The sequence below is a fragment of the Bos javanicus genome, chromosome 25, assembly GCF_032452875.1.
Source record: "Bos javanicus breed banteng chromosome 25, ARS-OSU_banteng_1.0, whole genome shotgun sequence".
Taxonomy (NCBI): domain Eukaryota; kingdom Metazoa; phylum Chordata; class Mammalia; order Artiodactyla; family Bovidae; genus Bos; species Bos javanicus.
The window spans coordinates 2,075,389-2,097,541 of NC_083892.1; the positions used below are offsets into that span (position 1 = coordinate 2,075,389).

General features: G+C 53.8%; 1 protein-coding gene across 2 annotated transcripts in view; it reads left to right on the forward strand.

Moving 5' to 3' along the window:
* Positions 1-22,153, forward strand: part of PDPK1 (3-phosphoinositide dependent protein kinase 1) — a 74,099-nt gene that overhangs the window by 38,896 nt on the left and 13,050 nt on the right. For both annotated transcript variants that reach the window (XM_061400895.1, XM_061400894.1), the window contains exons 5-11: positions 3,255-3,399; positions 4,121-4,218; positions 14,586-14,661; positions 18,113-18,181; positions 18,408-18,504; positions 19,406-19,579; positions 21,058-21,275. In XM_061400895.1, coding sequence (XP_061256879.1) covers positions 3,255-3,399; positions 4,121-4,218; positions 14,586-14,661; positions 18,113-18,181; positions 18,408-18,504; positions 19,406-19,579; positions 21,058-21,275 — 877 coding nt within the window. The remainder of the gene's footprint in view (positions 1-3,254; positions 3,400-4,120; positions 4,219-14,585; positions 14,662-18,112; positions 18,182-18,407; positions 18,505-19,405; positions 19,580-21,057; positions 21,276-22,153) is intronic.

The following is a 22,153-nucleotide window of genomic DNA, read 5'->3' on the forward strand; positions in this document are numbered from 1 at the left end:
GTAGGAATCAGGCCAGTGGGAGGTGGGAGTGTTGGAGTTGCTGTTTTAGTGGTCGAAGGAGAGGCCATCAGCCAGAGGCCTGGACGGAGCAGGGGCAGGTGTGGGTGGGTTGGGGGGCACCGGGCCCAAGAGACCGGAGTCCCAGAAAGAGTTCCGGGTTTTCTTCTGAGTGTGGTGCGGAGCCCAGCAGGGTCTGGGGCAGCTGCCGCGTGCTCTCGCCCGGGCCGCTGCTGGGAGGAGGCTCTTGGGAGCGGGCAGGGAGGCCGGGGCCTCGGAGCCGGTGCACGTTGTTCCCGCACCTGATGTGTGGTGGCGCCTGCCACTCGAGACCCCGAGGTCAGGTTGGTGTGCAGACTCGGGGGCAGAGAGCCGGAGCGGGCCTAGCAGGGCAGAGTTCCAGGGAGTGGAGACAGCAGATCCCAGGGCCACGGCCAGCTGGTTCCAGTGAGGGTGCTGGCTGCCCGGCCAGACAGCGCCGGGTAGGCCAGTACTTGGGCGCAGGCCTGAACTGTGGATCGGCCCCCAGGGAGGTGTGGAGAGCGCAGTCTGGGGTGGGGCGCGGGTCTCGAGAGGGGCTAGCAGGCCCAGCTGGTTTTCCCAGTGTTGCGCTCTCAGGGGGACCGGTGAAGGGGTCCAGCGACCATGGCCTGCGGGGCGGGGAAGTCCTGCAGATTTGTTTCCAGGGTTGCAGCGGGTGTGCCTCTCCACCTGGCTTTAGCATCACCTGCCCCCGCCTGTGTGCTGCCAGGGGCCTCCTGGGGACATCGGAGCACCCCTCAGCCTGCTCTGGGTCTCACTTTGAGGCCGCCTTGACCCCTCGTACCCCATGCTCCTCTCTGAGCCTGTGGAGCTCTCTGGCCAGTTTTCTGGAGTCCCAGGCCTGGGCTTCCAGCAGGGCCCCTGGAGAATGCGTCTTGTCATCTGGGAGGCTCCAGCAGTCGCACACGCTGATGGCGCCTCCTCCCAGGGTCAGGAGCAGCGGCAGCAGGCCCTAAGGCTGGGTGAGTGAGCTTGCTGTCTGATTTCAGACGGGATTGGCCAGAGTAACGCAGGCAGAGGGGACTCTAGATCTTTGTCCAACAATGTCTGTTGCTCTTGACCTTTTACCACTTTGAAAGCCTGTGGAGATTGCAAGGGCTCACTTACCTTTGATAGGAGTGAGACCCGGGGGGACTTGCACTCTACTCAGTCTTTCGTGGCTCAGTGTGTTGAAAGAGAAAGTAAAGGAGACACTCTGCCTGAAGCAGATCCCCAGCATGCACGGCATCCTTCCTGTGGCCATGACGTGCCTGCTGGGGAGAACAGCGCCTCCTGCAACTGCAGGGGTAACCGCCCCGGGATAGACGAGGCAGAGCCTGGAGATTCCCTTGCCACAGCCTGAGAGCAGGCAGGTCGGTCCGCGAGGGGACTCCTGGGCTCTGGCAGCCTTTTTGCCCTCTGCAGGTTCAGCATGACCAACTTAGTCCCTGCTCCCAAGAGAGGCTGAACTCAGAGCAGCCCGCCCACCCTCCCTCCCTGGGTGCAGGGCAGGGCTGGGCACTGGAGCCAGACGGCCAGGGTGCCTTTCCTCCAGCAGGGGTGCAGCTGGAGGGGCTTCAGGGCTGCTGCCGGGCCAGCCTGCGTTCTTCCTCCGCTGCCCCTGCCCGCCCTTGGTGTCCTCTTGCAGCCTGGGGACAGGAATGGCGCACTGGCCCTCAGGAAGCTGCGCTCCAGGCTGGGTGACCTTGAGCCAGTTGCTTAACCTCTCTGGGCTGGGTTTGCTTGCAGAGTGCAGGCATTGGGCTCAGCAGGCTCTCCAGCTCTGCCACGGCCTGTGCTCCTCATCCCAGGAATTCACCTGTTCCCGCTGAGAGAGCAGCCTCGTCTCCTGCCCTGAGGCCTTCGCTGTGCTGGGGAGGAGGAGCGGAGCCATGAGGTCTGAGAGTATTCCTGGGGAATGAGGAACGGGTGTGGGCAGAGAGAACACGGGCTTGAAGCCGTGATCCTCAGCATCTGTCGTGTTCAGAATCGTCGGTCACTAGCTCCCTGGCTGGGCAGAGAACTCAGAGTGTCCCTCACACAGGAGACAGAAACTCGGGGAGTGGGCAGATAAGGGGCAAAACCTGTGAAGCCAGAAGAGGCACCGTGGCCAAGCCTTTCACGGGGGCTGTTGTTCTCTGGGAGACTGCGCTCCTGCGCTGGAGAGGCACCGTGGCCAGTCCAGGGCTGGTGGGACCTCTGCTCAGAGTTGGCTGGGCTGGAGTCTGCAGGCCGTTGGCGAGGCTGGCCATGGGTGCCGGCCTTCCCTGAGGAGGGGTCGGAGCAAGGCAGGGAGGGAGGGGCCCTGGCTGAGGCCCTTTGCTTTCCCTGGAAGTAAGGTTGGTTTTCCGCTTCAGCTGCCTGTTACACGTTGTTCTAGTTGGAAGGGCTTGGGTAGCCACGGAGGGGGCTCAGTCAGAAAGTTTCGAGCAGCTTCGGTTGCTGGTTTCTTCCCTCTTGGCCTTGTCCTCCCTGCGTCGCAGTGTCAGGCACCTTCCTCCGTGGGCGATGCAGGGCCTTGGGGAACAGAAACCAGATGGAACATCTTGACCACAGGCCACCCCCGGCGCCATTGCTCAGGGTGGGCAAGGCCTTGGGCCACCCCGTCCCTGGCGGCCTGTAGCTTCCATTAAGAGTTGCCGTACTCCATGGGGAGGAAGCAGTTCTGTGGGATCCGTCGCTCGCATCAGCCTTTAGTCCGCTTTGAGAAAGGGAGAAGAGGAGCGAAACAGCACACTGCGGTGTCTGAGGGGAGAGGGGACCACAGAGAGAGTCAGAATGAGCCAGACAGGGTTTCTCCCCCGGAACTGCTCACTTCACGTGTGCCGGGAGCCTTCTTTTGAGGAGCCTTTCCGTGACTTGGCGCCGCACAGCCTGAGGTGCGAGGCTGGCGCAGGCTGTGAGGGTGGAAGCTCTGCCCGCATCTCCAGCGGCTCCCTTCACAGAGCCCACGGGGATCTTCTGAGGACAGGCGTCCAGAAGGGGCAGTTGGCTAAGAGGCCTGTGTTTCTGTGCTGTTGGTGAGAACCCCTGGGGGCCTGTCCTGGAGCCAGGCCAGGGGATCCCTCCAGACCCAGCTCCGCAGGTCTGTGGGGGGCCTGGCTGGGGGCGGGGCAGCTGTCTCTGGCCACAGGTACCTTCAATTTTCATTAATTTAAAAAAAAATTGCTACTGGGCTGCTAAGATTAGTTTAAAAGAATGACTTTTGCTGTCTTCCTTAACCATGTGATGTTTAGATTTTGGCCTTAGTTATGCCAAAAATGGAGAACTACTTAAATACATTCGGAAAATTGGTTCATTCGATGAGACGTGCACCCGCTTTTACACGGCCGAGATGGTGTCCGCCCTGGAGTACTTGCACGGCAAGGGCATCGTCCACAGGTACCAAGCTGGGGGCTGCCGGCTGCTCCCCAGACCTGGGCTCAGCTCTGGTCTCCTTCCTGGAGGGTCGGCTGCCTCCCTGTGAGAACTGAGAACCTGGCACCGAGAGACCGTGGGCCTGAAGTACCAGGTGAAACCGGTCAGGTGTCTTTTTCGCCAGGCTAATGATTCTCTTCGCCATCTTGGCTGCCGCTTTTATTTTGTCAGATTCTGTATGTACTTACTTCTGGTCTCATTTTCCAGTAGTCAAATTGAAAGTATTCATTTGAGCTTTTTTTTTCCCTTATAAATTTTTTTTTTGGTGGTAGTGGTAGTAGAATACACATAACATAAAAATTTATCATTTAATCATCTTTCCCCTCCCTGTTTTATTGAGAAGTAGTTGACATCCCTAAGTTTAAGGTATGCGTTGTGATGGTTTGATTCACATTTATTGTGTAATGATACCACAGAAGGTTTAAAGGCTCTTTATAAACATGAGAGATTATACTTCAGTTAAAAGCTTATTAAAATGATAGATGCAGTTATGAAATGATTGATTCAAATGTCCTCACTGGATCAGTTGATACTGTTCAGTGCTAACTTTAGACTTGTGTTCTTGGTTGTTCATCTGTACAGATTATAGGTATTAACCAGTTCATTTTGTTTTTAGCTAAATTTGGAGTATGTAACGTTACTGTTTCAAATATTTCATCTCAAGTGTGAAAATCTGCTTTCACAGGGACCTGAAACCAGAAAATATTTTGTTAAATGAAGACATGCACATCCAGATCACAGATTTTGGAACAGCGAAAGTATTATCCCCAGAGAGTAAACAAGGTGTGTGTCTCGTTTCCTGCAGACCCCGCTCCGTGCTTCAGACCAAACCCTCTTAGAAACCGGTGCAGTGCGGTGCCTTGTGCTCGTCCTCAGTGACAGTTGTTTGTAGTTCCTTTGTTGTTGTAAAGAAGATGCTTGAGTGTTCCTCAGGGAAGCCCCTGCCTCCGGGCAGCTCTAGCAGAGGGCCTGGTCGGTGAGTGCCTGGTTTAGTGGGGGCCAGGAGGAGGCTTCCCCAGCATCCATGGTTGGTCCTCCTGGCCTTGAGTGGTGCTGGGTCCCCAGGCGCTTTCTGTACCTTGTCTCAGGGCCTCGGATGCCTGCCGTGGCTCACCCTCCCTAGTCATCTTCCTGGAAGTTTCTGGGGTGTCTCGTTTGTTCTCATTTCCCATGCAGGGGTGTGGGCTCAGTGCGATCAGCTCCCAGTTCTTCCTTTTGGCACTGTGGGTTCTCCAGGGCGGGGGGAAACACATTCACGATGCCCACTGTCTGCCTGTCTCCTGTGTGCAAATGCCAGGGGTGGTGGCCCCAGCACGCCGATCACACGTTCTGTAAGGTCACAGGGTGAGTGGGGGCTGGCTTTCCCCGCTGGTCCAGTGCACGTTCGTCATTGCAGACCCTCCTAACCACTGCCCCTCGCTGGTGTTTCCTAGCTGGATTATGTGCCGTGACAGTTGCTGACAGCCTACCTGGGGTAGAGGAGAGCCTGGGTGTCTTAGCTAGCCAGGGGCTTCTCGGCCAGGGTGGGGTGCAGGCATCTTTCAGCCCTTCAGGTGTTTGTTGACTGGAAATGATAAACTTTGAGGTTTATAGAATGGCAGTTTAACTCGGAAAACTGTTCAGGTGTTGGGGTAGAGAGAACATGAAGTTCTGTGTAGTGAGGTTGCAGGAAGCTCAGGCCCCATGTGTGTGAAGTAATAAATGACCCTGAAAATGAACCTTGGGTGTGGGGCCAGGTGTGACAGAACTGCCCTGACCTGAGAAGCTGCTGCAGGGACCCCCACATAGGGCCTGTGCTTCTGCTGGGCTCATGGGTACCCGGGAGACAAGGACCTTGATGGGGGTGGGGACAGACGTACTGGGGTGGGTAGAGGGTTTGCTGGTGGAAGGAAGATTCAGACAGGAGCCTCCACTTTGCTGCAGCTGCTCTTTTCGTCTGTAGCTTCTTGGCATCTCTTTTTTTTCCCTTGTGTCTGTTGAAGAAACCAGGTCGTTGTCTTGCAGAGCTTCCCGGAGTTTGTTGATGGCACCTCTGTGGAGTCCTGTAGCGTTCTCCTTTCCCCTCTGTACATCTTGGAAGTCAGGAGTTGGATGTGGCTGCATGATGACGTTCAGGTTCAGTCCTTTCACACCAGCGGCTGGTGTGCGTAGCGTGTTCTTCATTTGGGAGCGTGTAACATCCAGTCATCTCTCCCTCTGTGATGTCAGCAGCCCTTTATAGCTGCAGTGGCCTAGATCTATCTGTTCATTAGAGAATGCAGAGTGATCGTAGCCCAGTTCTTTTCATTCTGGAGCTGGAATTCTTTAAAGAGAAACTTCTCCTTTGCCACTATTTGGTTAACTAGTGATGTTGATTGTAAAGGAAAAACTGGATAAATGCTCGCTTCTTTCCCCTTTATTTACAGCTTTTGAAAAGTGTGAATTGGTTCACTGTCCTGATGACCAGTTCATCAAAAACATTATTAACTCCACCTCACACCGTACACAGAAGTTAACTTGGATAGATCAGAGATCTGAATATAGGAGCTAAAACAATTACACTCTTGGAAGAAGGCATTGGAATAAATCTCTATGACCTTGGGTGAGGTAGTGGTTCTTTAGATACAATACCAAAAGCATAAGCGACAGAACAAGTTTTAAACCTTCGGTGCTTTGACACATTAAGAGAGTGAAAAAGACAACCCGTGGGACTGAAGAGGAAAAAAAGTTTCAGCTCCTGTATCTGATAAGGGGCTTGTACTCAGAGTATATGAAGAATTCATAACAACAACAAAGAATTTTTAATGGGTCTGAATAGACGTTTTCTCCAAAGATAAACACCAAAGAAGATAAACAAATGGCTGATAAACACATGAAAAGATGCTCAATATCACTCATTAGAGAAATGCAAATCAAAACTACAATGAGATATCACCTCACACCAGGCAGAATGACCTTCATCAAGAAGTCTACAAACAGTAAATGCAGGAGAGGGTGTGGAGGAAAGGGAACGCACTTGCACTGTTGGTGGGAATGTAAATGGACAGCCACTATGGAGGACGGTATGGAGATTCCTTTAAAAACTAGGAATAACATCCCCATATGACCCAGCAGTGCCACTCCTAGGCATGTACCCTGAGGAAACCAGAATTGAAGAGAGACTTGTATCCCGTTGTTCATTGCAGCACTGTTTACAATAGCTGGAACATGGCAGCAACCTAGATGCCCATCGACAGATGAATGGGTAAGGAAGTTGTGGTACATACACACGATGGAATATTATTCGGCCATAAAAAGGAATGCATTTGAGTCCGTTCTGATGAGGTGGATGAACCTAGAGCCTATTTTACAGAGTGAAGTAAGTCAGAGAGAGATAAATATTGTATTCAAACACATACATACAGGATCTAGAAAAATGGGACTGAAGAATTTATTTACAGGGCATCAATGGAGAAACAGACGTAGAGAATAGACTTATGGGCTTGGGGAGAGGGGAGGAGAGGGTGAGATGCATGGAAAGAAGTAATACGGAAACTTGATTACCATATGTAAGATAGCCAACGGGAATTTGCTGTATGACTCAGGAAACTCAAAGAGGGGCTCTGTATCAACCAAGAAGGGTGGGATGGGGTGGGAGATGGGAGGGAGGTTCAAAAGGGAGGGGATATATGTATACCTGTGGCTGATTCACGTTGAGGTTTGGCAGAAAACAACAAAATTCTGTAAAGCAATTATCTTTCAATTAAAAAATAAATTTAAAAGGATTTAGAAAAGAAAATACATGGAAGAAAAGAAATAAGAGCAGAAATTGGTGAAATTGAAAAGGAAAAAAAACAAAAGCAGTATAGAAATTTAACAGAGCCAAAGTCCAGAGGGAGGAGGCTAAGTGGTCTGGGGATGCCGGATGTGAGGGCCGTGGGTCTGAGGGGGAGAATGCCGCTCAGTGTTACCAGGTCTTTGTAGAGACACCCAATCCCATGGGGTCTTTTTGACACTCATTTTGCCCCAGTACAAACAGAGTTGGGAGGCAGGTATTATTTCAACAGCATTTGAAACTTAGAAACGTTGGCGCAGTCTTACGTCGTGCCTGTCACTTTCCTGTGCTTCCATTATCTCTTTATGCCATTCAGCACCCTTAAGACCTTCTCCCGCCAGGCTTCAGCAACATGTGAACCGTGAACTTCCTGATGTTCAAGCTGGTTTTAGAAAAGGCAGAGGAACCAGAGATCAAATTGCCAACATCCGCTGGACCATGGAAAAAGCAAGAGAGTTCCAGAAAAACATCTATTTCTGCTTTCTTGACTATGCCAAAGCCTTTGACTGTGTGGATCACAATAAACTGTGGAAAATTCTGAAAGAGATGGGAATACCAGACCACCTGACCTGCCTCTTGAGAAACCTATATGCAGGTCAGGAAGCAACAGTTAGAACTGGACATGGAACAACAGACTGGTTCCAAATAGGAAAAGGAGTACGTCAAGGCTGTATATTGTCACCCTGCTTATTTAACTTCTATGCAGAGTACATCATGAGAAACGCTGGACTGGAAGAAACACAAGCTGGAATCAAGATTGCCGGGAGAAATATCAGTAACCTCAGACATGCAGATGACACCACCCTTATGGCAGAAAGTGAAGAGGAACTCAGAAGCCTCTTGATGAAAGTGGAGAGTGAAAAAGTTGGCTTAAAGCTCAACGTTCAGAAAACGAAGATCATGGCATCCGGTCCCATCACTTCATGGGAAATAGATGGGGAAACAAGAAACAGTGTCAGACTTTATTTTTTGGGGTTCCAAAATCAGTGCAGATGGTGACTGCAGCCATGAAATTAAAAGACGCTTACTCCTTGGAAGGAAAGTTATGACCAACCTAGATAGCACATTCAAAAGCAGAGACATTACTCTGCCAACAAAGGTCCGTCTAGTCAAGGCTATGGTTTTTCCTGTGGTCATGTATGGATGTGAGAGTTGGACTGTGAAGAAGGCTGAGCACCGAAGAATTGATGCTTTTGAACTGTGGTGTTGGAGAAGACTCTTGAGAGTCCCTTGGACTGGAAGGAGATCCAACCAGTCCATTCTGAAGGAGATCAGCCCTGGGATTTCTTTGGAAGGAATGATGCTAAAGCTGAAACTCCAGTACTTTGGCCACCTCATGCGAAGAGTTGACTCTTTGGAAAAGACCCTGATGCTGGGAGGGATTGGGGGCAGGAGGAGAAGGGGACGCCAGAGGATGAGATGGCTGGATGGCATCACTGACTCGATGGACGTGAGTCTGGGTGAACTCCGGGAGTTGGTGATGGACAGGGAGGCCTGGCGTGCTGTGATTCATGGGGTCACAGAGTCGGACACGACTGAGCGCCTGAACTGAACTGAGCTGAAGACCTTCTCTGTTTCTCGCCACCACTGCCTTTGCTGGCTCGCAGCAGTATACAGTAGGGACTGCACACCATGGAGATCTTACTCAGGACGCAGTACCTGTACGTCTGGGCTTGGGCTTAATACAAGGTCTCCAGGAGAACCATCTCTGGAAGACAGGGCTCCCTGTTCTTGCTTCAGTTTAGTATGTTGAAATTTGCAAATGCCATGCACACTTGTAAGAATGTCAGTTACAATTTAGTCTATAGGAAATGACCATTTGATCAATAAATTTTTGTTTTTAATTAAAAAAGTGAAAAAGACAACCCATGGAGTTGAAGAGGAAAAAAAAAAAATTTCAGCTTCTGTATCTGTACCCACAATATATAAAGAACTTATAACAAAAAAAAATTTTTTTAAGGGGTCTGAATAGATATTTTCTCCAAAGAACAGTAACAAGTGGCTGATAAACACATGAAAAGATGCTCAAGATCTTAGGGAAATGCAACTCAAACCCACAGTGAGACACCACTCCACACCCACTAAGATGACTGTGGTCGAAAAGACCATAAGAAGCATTAGCAAGGATGGGGAGAAATTGAAGCCCTCCTATTCTGCAGGTGGGGTTGTCAAATGCTGCAGCCACTTTGGAAAAGTCTGGCAGTTCCTTACAAGGTTCAGCATAGTTATGTTGTAATTGACAGTTCAGCTTCTAGTTAATATATCCAAGAGAACGGAAAAACATTTATATAAAAGGTTGTACACAGTTGTTCATAGCAGCTTTATTTGTAATAACCAAGGAGTGGAAACAGCTCAGGTGTCCATCAACGGATGAACGGATAGATGAAGCGTGGCTCTCTGTACAGTGGAGTGTCATTCAGCCTTGGAAGGGATGAAGTTCTCATACAGGCTGCAGCCTTGCTGAACTGTGAAAACTGCTTGAGTGACAGCCGGCTGGGATCAGGGCAGGGCTTGTGTTGCGTGGATAGGTCAGTTTGGGAGTCCTGCTGTCTTAACACTATTGTCTTCTGACCTTTCACTGTGGAATGTCTTTCTGTGTATAGCTTTTGTAATTTCTATTTTTTTTTTTTTGTAGGTTTTGGTATTATAAGCTTTGTGCTTCTTTTGTTAAATTTATTCCTAAGTATTTTTTATTTTATTTTTGAGGTTGTTGTAAATGTAGTTGTTCTCTTAATTTTCAGATTTTTCATTGAGGGTGTTTAGGAATAGAGTTGACCTTTTTGGTGTACTGATCTTACGTCCTGCGGCCTGGATGGACTTGTGTATTACTTGTGATAGTTTTTGAGCAACTTCCTGGGGACGTTTTATGTACAAAATGGCGTCATCTGTCATTAGAGATAGTTTTACTTCTTCCTTTGCAGCCAGGATGCCTTTTGCCTCACGTTCTTTCCTGCTTTTTCTGGTTTGACCCTCCTGTTGACTAGCGAGAGCAGGCATCCTTGTCTTGTTACTGATCTTCGGGGGAGAGCTTTCAGTCTTTCACCGCTAATGTTCACCACTGAGTGTGATGTTCCTTGTGGGTTTTTCATGGTGTCTTTATCAGGTTGTGGATGTTCCCTTCTGTTCTAGTTTGTTTTGTAGTTCATCATGAGGAGTATAGAATTTCGTTAGAGGCTTTTTCTGCATTTCTTGATCAGGTTGGTCACGTGGGTCTTGTGCTCTTCATTTCTTTGTGGCTGTGCTGGGTCTTTGTTGCTATGCATGGGCTTTGTCTAGTTGTGGCAGGCGGGGCTACTCTGCTTGGCGGTGCACGAGCTGCTCATTGTATTGGCTTCTCGTTGCAGAGCAGGGGCTCTAGGCGTGCGGGCCTCAGTAGTTGGGGCGCACGGGCCTCAGTAGTTGGGGTGCACGGGCTTGGTTGGTTGCCCCACATGTGAGATCGTCCTGGACCAGGGGTCGAACCTGCATCCCCTGCGTTGGCAGGTGGATTCTTAACCACTGGACCACCAGGGACATCCTTGTTCTTTATTCTGATGATGTGATGTCATAAATTGATCAGTTTTTAACATGCTGAACCACCCTTGCATTCACAAGATAACTCCCACTTGGTCATGGTGCACACTCCTCTTTATGTGTTGCTGGATTCAGTTTGCTTGTCTTCTGTCCAAGGGCTAATAAGCACATTTTGTGGAGTGTTTGCTGTGCCTCACATGTGGGTTCACGGGTAAGTCAGCGGCAGTCTGCGCTTTCAGCTTTGGAGAGAGAGTGGGTGTCTTCTGACCTCAGCAGCACCTCGGGGTCTGACTTGCAGATCTGTGGTGGCCAGAGTGGTTCCCAGCCCAGGGTACTGGGCGGGTGTTTTGAATCACTTGGAGGGTGGGGATAAGAACCCAGCGTAAACCCTCCTCCTTTGGCCTGACCCTGTGGCTCCTGTTGAGTGGGGCCGTGGCCTGGAGGAGGCAGCTCAGGTCCACAGTGGTTCTGGGCCTGGTCTCCAGGGCCTGGGGGAGTTTGCCTTTGGCTCATCTCTGAGCTTCCAGGGGAGGTAACTGGATTACCTGTGTGGTTTGCTCCTGTGCTCTCGGGCTCTTACCTGAGTTGCACATAGAAACCTGCTGTTTGTGAAGCTGGAGAGGAGAACAGTCCTTGTTGTCACTAACCTTTCAGTGAAGTGGAGCATTTTTTTCAGTTTGAAGGTGGGAGCAGACGTCTGTCAGTAGAAACCACAGATGTGTGCGTGTCCTGTCCCGGTGAGCACGGTTCCTGGTCTGTTTGTGCTCACCGCCAGATCTTGTTAGTGCATTAAAAAAAAGACACCAGATACTGGTACCTCATGCGTTTATTACTTTAATTTTAGTATTTTGATACTTTCATTATGTATATAGTCTTAGGTATTTTACTTTATGTCTTTAGAACATCATTCTGAGGACAGGAGTTCTTTTCCATACTGTGGAGGAGTGATTCATCTCTAGACTAATGAAAGAGCTCCTTCCTGGGGGTGTGACTCAGTACACCCCCAGGGTCTTGGAGTCCCTTTAAGAAGGTGGGGCTCCTGGGAAGAGGAAGCAGCAAGGGTCGCAGGAGACAAGCAGACGTAGGCCCAGAAAACTTACAGCAGTGGCAGCAGCAGCAGCCCGGCCCAGTGCCATCGTGATTTGCTCTTTAAAGCCCTGCTGTGCAGTGGGGGGTGTGTGTGCGCGCGTCCTGTCCACTTTGTTTTATGCAAAATGTAGCTATTGCAAAGCATCAATGCCTCTGCATATTTTGTGATAGCCTGAATTATTTAATTATGTGTAATGCATATCTTTCATATAAAATATATTTCTAGAGCTTTTTAATAGTAGCATTAAAAAAAAATATAAATTCTAGAAGAAATGCACACTTCTTGCACAGAGCAGAAACGCTGCCCGGGCACAGCGTCTTGCGCGGCCAGCCCCTGACGGGTTGGGCGTTTGTCCTGCTGTCCGTGCCGACTTCATCCTGGAGGCTCAGGTGCCAGAAGGGGGACTGCGGGTCAGAGGGCACACCTGCCTCTTCTCTGTGGCTTTCAATGTTTGTTGGAAAGTTGCTCCCTAGAGTGACATCATCTCACATCCCCACCGGTGACACTGCACGGCCTTCCTCCTCACGCCCCAGTCAGCGCTGTGCGTTTCCCTCTCGTCGCTGGTTTGATGGCTGTCCTGTGTTGAACGCGTCTGTGATTCATTGTGAGATTGAAGTTTTCACTGGGCTTCAGCTCCTACTGTGTTTTCTTCCTCTTGTAATCATCCCCGAGCTCTTGGTGTATCCGGGTCCTGGCAGGTGCAGGAAAGTCCCTGACCTCGGGGACCAGTCACAGGTCGCGAGGCCCTAAGAAGCTGGGTCCCCCCGCAGGACTGAGCACCCCTCGGCCCCAGGAGGGCGCTGGGTGGGGGTGTGCGGGGCCTCTGTCATGGGCGCGCCTGGAGGGGTGGCTGTGGCCTGGAGGGTGGGCCAGGAGGAAGAATCCCCAGCTCTGTCTCCCCTGGGGAGGCCCTGGTGGCTGCAGGGCCTGGAGACCAAACCTGGGAACAAATGGGGAAGAGGCAGCAGGGCGGCCTTGTCTGTGTTCCTCAGCCTTTGGAGGTCGTTAGACGCAGTCAGGAGGTCTCCCCCATGGGAAGCCCTGCTGGGTGCCCACCCCAGGGATGGCAGGTGGGGAGCGGAGGGCCGCTGTGGCCAGCGGGCAGCAGACCATTGCATGTAGAAGTGGTGTGGCCACGGGCCCTGGGCATTTTTGCCTTTCCATTCTGGTGTTAGGTTATTTGTACCTGTGTGCGGTGAAGACTCCAGCTGTGGGCAGACATAGCACAGTCTGGCAGGTTTACCGTAGGCAGCCGCACCCCATCAGGCTGTTTGAGGCGGGCCCGAGCCGAGGCGCCCAGGACAGAGCCTTCAGCCTGTGCGGGAGGCATAGCGTGGCCCCCCGACTGGAGCTCTGGGTGGAGCGGATGGTGGGTGGGCTTCGAGAAGGAGAGACGAGAAGGTGCTCTGAGCTGTCCTGCCTCCCCAGCTCTAGGACAGTCCGCACCGGCCTGGCTGCCCTGCGGCGTGTGTGGCCGGAGCTCGTGTCTGAGAGAGCGCTGCTGCAGCCCCTGGGCCTGTGGGCTTGGAGAGGTCCTGCTGAGGGGCTGTCTGGCGCCCCGCCAGTGTGCTTAGGTGCACCCCTGGCTTCTGCCCACTTGGTGATGGCAGCCGCTTCCCACCCCTCTGTCTGGGAGCCAGTTGTCCACAGCTGAGGCAGGGGGCCAGCAGGCAGGCCCCTCGCCTGGGGCCTGTCCCTGTTCTTAGCGTTGTCTGACTTCAGGTGAGCCTGCAGAGCCAGGCCCCTCTCAGGGGTTGGTGTGTCACGTTGCACCTGGCGCACTTCCCAGGTCGGCTCAGATGAACAGAGAGACCAGTAGTTTCTAGCCCAGGTTATTAAAGATGGTGAAGGAAAAGTCAGCTTGACCGCAGAGGGTCAGGCCAGGTGAAAGGGCCTGTGTCTGGAGCCTGCGGTGTTGAGCCAGGCGAGGTGTTCTGTGTTGCCCTGTGGGGAGCCGTCAGAAGGACAGGTGCCGTGGGTGTCCCTGGGGACCCACTGGTGGGGTGACAGTACTTGACGGCGGGATGCTCACGGGAATCCCTGGCCCCGTGTCCTCTGACTGTGGGTAAGGACAAGAGTGGCTGCTCCGTCCCCGTCACAGGGACCCCTCCGGGGGCGGGGGCGGGGGGCACGCGGACTGGCCGTGCCCACAGTGCAGCTCTGTCAGGGCTCCGGGATCTCCTGGGGCGATGCGGCGTCCGCCTCCTCACGGCCAGTACCAGACCCTGCAGGGCTGCAGTTGACCTTGGAGAGCCTTGCACGCACAGTCCAGGACTAGCGGGGACAGAATGTTGCAAGGGGGTCGGGCCGCCCGAGTCTTATTCCCCTTCTGGCCCCTTGGCTCCATGAGCGGTTGTTATGAGGAGAGGGTCTCCCTGCGGGGGCGTCTAGTCCTGGCCCCACACTGCATGTGTGCAGGGCTGGTTTAGGCACCCCGGCTCCAGCGGTGAGCAAACGGGAGCCCGTCCGCAAGGTGCTCCCAGCTGACAGTGCACTGGGCGAGGGCCACTCGGGGGGTGTGGGCGGGAGGAGGGCGGGCCAGAGCACTGCCCTGGAGTCAGGGCCACCTGGGAGCCTCGGGGCAGGGGCGGGCCCCAGAAGGGGGTGCAGGGGGTCCCCAACAAGTCCCGCTCTCGGGAGGGTACGGGCGGATGGCGGGTGACCGCGGCGTCCTGAGAGGTGAACGCCGACGGCAGCGTCCACGGTGGAAGCGCTGGCGCAGCATGACCGTCTCCTCTCCCCTCTTCTCATCAGCCAGGGCCAACTCGTTTGTGGGAACAGCCCAGTATGTCTCTCCAGAGCTGCTCACAGAGAAATCGGCCTGTAAGAGGTAACCTGCTTTCCTCTGACCCATGCTTCTCTCTCCTCTAAAGTGCTGGTACTTCTTTCAGGTGAAATCAGTAGTTAAGAGAATGCCTTTCATGGCCTTTACCTCACTGAGCCTCCTTTGGAAGAAGTTAATGTTTTGCCTTTTAGCCAGCATCTTTCCTTTGATAACCTGCGTGTTAACTTTATTGTCACTGCTTATCCCTCCTGGGTGGTGGTTGCTCTTATGCTCTGAGATTTGGTCTTGCTCCTGTCGGAACGACTGACTGTGCAGTGGGGAACAGCGTGGCCAGCAGGTCTGTCTGATTGCCCCGAGGCTTCCTGCTGTGGCCTGGAGCCCGGGGAGCCTTGACGCCACCTCTGCTCAGGTCAGCTGCTGAGTGTACCACGCTCTGCAGAGTGCAGGGCGGGCCCAGCCGGCCCTCCAGGAGCCAGGCCCGGTGGTGGCCACAGGCTGGAGGACCCAGGCAGAGGCCTCAGTTGTGGAATGAGAAGTGCAGGGGCTGGGGTGTTGTTCCCAGAGGGAGGTCCGGAGCGTGGAGAGGGTTGGCGACGGGCAGTGGGCAGTGGAGGTAAAGCAGGTGGGTGCCAATGGTCTGGGGCTGGGGGCATCTGGGGGGCTGTCTGGAGCAGGCGTGAGGCAGGCGAGGATGGAGAGGCGGCGATAGGAGTGGGCTGTCAGGGTTCGGGGACAGGTTCTGTGGTGAGGCCTTTTCGGCTCTTCCTGCCCTGGGCCAGGCCCTTGGCCCGCAGGTGCCATCGGAGCTGACCAGGGCCCACACGGCCAGTGTCTGCGCCCGTGGGCTGCACGGCCGCCTTCCTGGCGCAACAAGCCGCTGCCAGAGGCAGGAGAAGTGAGGATGGTTCTGGGCACAGCAGCTATTTCTGAGCCTGAAGGCTTTTCAGAAACTTTTAGGGAGTGGATGGATCCACAGGGCACAGACATTATGGGTAGAAAGATGTTAGGAAAACTTGGCCATCTTAGCAGTTGCTGAGCTCTTTGTTTTTTTGTTTTTTGTTTTGTTTTACTGAATCAACAGACTTGGAGCTCTTCCTGTGGCCAGACGCTGTTGTGGGTCAGGGCTTCCCCGTGGGGCAGTTCTCCCGCCAGGGGACTTCTGGTCTAGACAGTTCTGATGTCACACTTCACGGCTGGGAGGTACTGGGTGGAGCCGGGGGTGCCGCCCAGCGTCCCACAGTGTGAAAGCCCCAGGACGGCGGGTCCCAGACACCCCAAGGGCCCTGCTGAAGAGCCCTCCTCCAGGCGCACTCAGCCAGACTCCAGTGTGTCCCTGCTGGCCGAGAACCGGCTTTTCCTCTCGTTGGATCACTTTTAGAAAGAGGAAGCTCTCACTGCTGATAGAGGAAGGTCTCCAGGCTCTGCTGAGGGAGAGGAGGGCACAGGGGCACTCGTCTGTGCGTTTAGACCTCTACCAGGACACACAGGGCATGGACAGCTGGCGGGCTGTACCAGGGCTGAGGGGCACGTCACTGGGCATCCTTTATGCTTTTAATTCTTAAAGTCATGTGATACGTAAAAATAGTTACGAATTTTTTTTTTTTCTGATTGTAAAAGTGATACCTTTTCATTATAAAGAATTCTTAGAAAATATGAAGATTAAAAGAAAGCAATTAATGGGGAGTTCCCTGGTGGCCTAGTGGTTAGGAATCAGCACTTCCGCTGCTGTGGCCGGGTTTCAATCCCTGGTCTGGGAACTGAGATTCCTTAAGGCAAGCAGTCAGAACAAAAACAGAAAGCACTCACAGTCTCTGACCCGCTTGCAGTCGCAGACAGTGGTTTGGTGGGGCCTCTTTGCAGCTCCTTTTTTCTGTGTGTTGTGTATGTGTTTACGTAGTTTTGTACAGCTGGAATCACACTGAGTGATCAGTTTTGAATCACACTCCCTGCGATTAGCTGATGGGCATCTCCCATGTCACTCACAGTGTTGGCAGAAATCTCTTCAGAGCTGTGTGGTCTCCTCACCTGTGACCTCGGTGTAGCTTATCCAGCTTCGCTGTGGTTCCTCCCGTGTTGGGCGTGGCCTGACGCGCCTCCCGCGTGTGCACAGCCTGTGCCGGGGAAGACGGGCTCCTGCCTGAGCAGCCGGGCACCGCGCTGCCCCGTGGTCTGCTTTGAATTTCAAGAATAGAATAACTCTGTTTAACTGAGCATTTAAAGAAATCACCGGTGCATACTGCTTTCCAGAAATGTTCACTGGCTTCCCCTTTTATTTTTCATCGCATTAGAAAACATTAAATGATAAGACGCTTGTGGAAAGGTAGCCCGGGGCTGGTTCTGCTAGCGGTCCTGCTCCTTGGAGATGACCCGGGACGACTAGGGAGGCAGCCCCCCAACACACACACAGCCCGCCCCCCTTTCTGGACACTGTCGCAGCACGGGGCCGGTGCTTTTCTGTCAGCGTTTGTCTCGTGTAGCTCCCCCTGTTAACTACACTAGACAGCAGAGGACGCCAAGGGCTAAGAACTAGTTATTGAGAATGCACGCTTGTCTTTAACATGCCTTCACCCAACCTGTGTGTTGTGACTCAGATTTCTGATATGTGGCGTTTTTAACTCACATCGAGTCCTTCATCTGCCTGCCGTGCTGGTGATGCGGGTCCGAGGACAGGGCCTCCACTCAGGCCCCCTAGCCCTGTAACCGGCCCGTTGTCTTGCCCACGACCTATGAGCTCGTCTCCGGAATGCCCGGTGTGGCCTCTTCCAGGAGCTGCCTGTGTCCAGCACCCCACGAGCCTTGTACGTTTAGGGCTTGCAGGGCAGCAGCTGGCTGTGCAGGGCGAGTTGCCTCTTGGTGCTTTCCTAGGGCTGAGCTGGGAGTAGAACGCAGAACTGACAGAGGAAATAAAGCATGCAAAGTGGTTCTCAGTAGGACTCTGTGGTGCCCCAAGGGGAGAGCGTGGGTGGGAGCAGGGCAGCCCCTCCAGGCTTCCTGCAGCTGGTTCCTGAGGGGCGGGCTGTGCACCAAGAGTCCAGACAGTGCAAGAGAAGTGCTCCGTGTGCAGCCTGACACTTGAACCGCGTCCGTGTCCTCAGGGCGACAGTGACGAGGAGCGACTCTGAGCCTGTGCCCTCCCTGGCACTGGAGGAGGGGCTTTTCTGCCAGTGGCTGCTGCCCTCAGGAGTGCCCACTGCTCCCTGGTCAGGGTCAGGCCAGGCCTATGGGGGCGCTGGTTGCCCCCGAGGGAGGCACCTGACCTGGCCCGGCCCAGCAGCGCCCGCAGTGTGTGCAGGACCCTCTGGTCCTGGCCCAGCAGGGAGGCCCCCTCAAGGGGAGCCCAGAGCAGGTGAGGTCTCCACCACACACTGACTTGGTTTTAAAGGAGAGGAAGGGGTGAGAAGCTGAATCGGGTGGTGTGAACAGACGGAGGGACATGAGCTGTGCTCACCGCTGAAGTTACAAATGTCACTCTCCTGTGTTTTCTCTTCCCGTGAAGTTCAGACCTTTGGGCACTTGGATGCATCATATACCAGCTTGTGGCAGGACTGCCTCCGTTCCGAGCTGGGTAAGAGACCCCGCCCGGCTCTGGCCGCCCCTTCACAGCAGCCTGATGAGGAACGGGAGAGGGCAGTCCGGGGGGGTGGGGGGCCTGTCCAGCCAGCTCTTCAGTGACCGCGGTGGCTCTCTGCGGGAGAGGGAGCCGGCTGGGTCCGGAGGGCTGCAGCTCTGTCCTGGGGTGGGCTGGGATCTGTGTGCCCCCACCCAGAATAACGGCTTTTCTTGTTTTACAGAAATGAGTATCTTATATTTCAGAAGATCATTAAGTTGGAGTATGACTTTCCTGAAAAATTCTTTCCTAAGGCGAGAGATCTTGTGGAAAAACTTCTGGTAAATGTTTTGCATTTTCTTCTGGTGAGCTCATCCAGTAGCCACCCCCTGAGTCCCTTTCGTCTTGTGGTCAGAGGGGCTTTCCTTGGCAGCACCATGTTTAATAAAGGGCGTTTGAGGGTAGGTAATGGTTGTAGGTAGATGTGTGTCTCCAGTCTCTTCCCATCAAGCCTTTTCAGTTCCCAGGTGTCTGATTTCTGACCTTAGTTAAGACAGGAAGTTACTCTAGTGCTCTGCAGTTGCTCGTCAGCACACACAGCACTTCAGGCTGCGGGGCGCTGGGGCTGTTTATGCTGCGTGGCTGGTGGTGTAAGTTCCGCCCAGCGACGTTGGTGAGTGTCCCCTTTAGAGTCAGGCATGCGAGGTGTCAGACGTCAGCATAGGGACAGTGTGCCCAGGAAGGGAGTGTGTGTGTTCTGGAAACCGCAGTGTCCTTTCCCCTGGTGTGTGTTGGCTCCACACCTTCCCTTTTCTTGGTCTGGGCGGGAGGGGTGCGTCTGCCTCTGCCCGCCTGGCCCTCCTGCGCTGTCCCCAGTGGGGGAGGCCTGCGTCCTCCATGGAGCTGGGGGCAGCCGGATGCCGAGGTCCCTTGGAGCCCTCTCGGTGAACTCTTCATTCTTTTATTGAAGCCAGTGAGCTCCTCTTTCTTGTTTTAGGATTTTAAGAGGATACTTGCCACTATTTGTGAACTTTTAATGTCGTGATTCGTTTGCACCTGTGTGAGGAGGGGCAGAGACTCCAGAAAAGTGACAGGACCCCTGAGGGTGACTCCGTTGTCCCCAGCCCTCCGTGTCCTTCCAAGTTCCAAGAGACCCCAAGAACTGAGAACTACTCAGAAGAGTTTTTTGGGTCAGAATTGTGTTTTAACCCTAATGCCCACTTGTCTCAACTTCTGTTTCAGGTTTTAGATGCCACAAAGCGATTAGGCTGTGAAGAAATGGAGGGGTATGGCCCTCTGAAAGCCCACCCGTTCTTTGAGTCCATCTCGTGGGAGGACCTGCATCACCAGACGCCCCCAAAGCTCACGGCTTACTTGCCGGCCATGTCGGAAGACGACGAGGACTGCTATGGCAACGTGAGCCACACTGCGGCATCCCTCAGGGGGGACGGTGGCCGGAGCGAGAGCCAGTGGAGATACGTGGTGGAGGGCGGTGAACACTGGCCTCGAGGTCCCCACTGGGACTGAAGAGGCTTCCGTGCGCCCCGAGTAGAGTGCCAGGCCCTGGGCGCGTCCCTGTCACCTCTCCTCTAGTTAGTTTTGCCCAAAGGGACTGGCCCAGAGCCTGGGTACCAGTTCTCCTGGTGGGCTTCTGTCTTTGCATTTTGGCTGGTATCTTTATAATTGTGTATCTGGAGACATTCTGGAGTGCTTCCTCTATTCCCAGAGAGGCCTGGGCACTGCTGCATTGCGCTTTCAGGGCACGTAGCACCGAGGATGGACGCTGGTTGCCGTCGGCTCTCGGCGCCCGACTCTAGGCCTGGGGTGGGCACAGAGGCCCTTGCTGTGCTTGGTCCCTTCACTCTTCCGGGGAAGGCCGTGTTTGTGTGCAGTTTCAGATGTTTTTATTGTCAGCCGCAGTCCATTTTTTGGTGTGATTTCTGTCATTATGGCTTGCAACCAGTCGTCATATAGCGCTCCACCTCAGTTGACTGAGGAATTCTAGAGTTTATCTTAAAAGTCACTCACAGCTGAGTTAAAATTACAACAGGCATCGTCTCCTGGAGATTAAGAGCGCCTCTTTATGGCTTCCACTTACCTTTTGAAGCTGTACATCCCCCTTCTTTTGCCCTAAAATATCCTTTATGCTCAGACTCAAGGAGACCCAGACATGGGGAGTCATCTGTGCCCCCAACTCTGGTCTGCTTCCCTGTCTCACTGGCTCCAGCTGTCCGCGTCCTTTGCACACGCAGAGGACTTCCACCTTGGCCCTAGAGGCCGACCAGACCCTTGAGCCCTGATGCTGGCATGGGGAGGGTCCCCAGGGCCTGTGGCAGGTGGATCCCACAGAGGGCCACACTCTGCTGGCTGGGCTCCGAGGGAGTCGTTGTCTCTGATCTCAGTGCCTGGGAACCCTGGCTCCATGGGGCGTGTATACACTCCTGCCTGTCGTGTGCAGGCCCTCTGTCTGCTGTCTCATCGTGTTTGCCAAGGTGAGAGCTCTGGTGTTGCCACCTTAATCCTGACCCTGCAGGGCGGCATGGGACCCACGGAGGTCAGCAGGCCCAGGTCCCGGCTCTCCCCTTCCTGTAGGTCAGGACTGAAGATAACCCCCTCTCTCAGGGGTGAACAGCTTCTGAGGTTGCTGTCAGAAGTGGGGCGCAGGGCAGGTCGGGCCCAGCCTGAGGCTTGGTGGCCAGCTGTGCAGTGAGGAGAAGTCTGAGTGGCCCACACTGGTCAGGGTACTCCGAGCGGGGCCCCTGGTCAGCAGCTTGTCTCCCTGGGGGCTCGACCTTCAGGATGTGGGCCACGGGGTGCCCTCCAGGGCAGGGGGGTCAGGATGCTGGGGGCGGAGGGGAGCCGGGCGCCACGCTCACTGCCTGCTCTCCCCGCAGTACGACAATCTCCTGAGCCAGTTCGGCTGCATGCAGGTGTCCGCGTCCTCCTCCTCGCACTCCCTGTCGGCTGTGGACACGGGTCTGCCCCAGCGGGTGGGCAGCAACATCGAGCAGTACATCCACGACCTGGACACGAACTCCTTTGAACTGGACTTACAGTTTTCTGAAGACGAGAAGAGGTTGTTGTTGGAGAAGCAGGCAAGCGGAAACCCTTGGTAAGGATGCACGGGCATGAGCAGCGCCGTGGGTCCCGCTTTCTGTCCCCGCTGCCGTCAGGGCCCCGGCACGCATAGCTGCCTTTTGCACATGAGGACCCGACCCTCGAAGCGCTGAACTGAAAGTAGGTGTTGGGAGCGCTGGCTGGGGGCTGTGTGGGGTTGGCGCCCTGGGGCTCAGCAGGCCAGGCACGCCAGCAGTGTGCTTGGACTGGGATCCGCTAGTATATCCACCACTCCCTGGTGGAGCGTTTAGGATGTTCCGAGCTTTGGCTCTAGATCACCCTCTGCACGTGGCTCTCATTTGTCTCGTTCATGGTGCGCCCTGAGGTGGCGGGTGGGGCATGCCTGTTTAAGGAGGCAGTGCTTAGTGTCCACGGCGCCTGAGAGCCTCTGTTTCCCGAGGGCCCCCCTGCCCTTGGGCGTCCGGCTGCTCTAGAAATGGGCCGTGTGAACGGACGCCTGTATTCTGGTCGGGGCATACCTCTTCCATGTGTGTTGGCCACTTGTATTTATTTTTTGAGGTACTTTTGTGTCCTTTCACCCTTTTTTGGGTGTACATTTTGCGTCTTTTGAAAATTGACTTTTCAGCGCCATGGATATGAAGACTGTTCCTTGTTTGTTGAGAAAGCGTTATTCTTCAGTTTATCTTTTTATTCTACTTGTGCATCATATTTTTGGGAGGAGAAGTTGCAAATTCTTACAAAGTAAAACCAGTTGGTGTGTTTCTTTCCTGCTTTCCATCTTGGTCCTGTTGAAAAGAGGTTCTCTGCCTGGACATTGTCTTCAAGCGTTTTCTTGGTTTCACTTTTTGCACGGGCAGAGAGGAGCTTTTGCAGGGCCAAGAGGAAGACCCTGAGTTCTCTGAATCCTGGCAG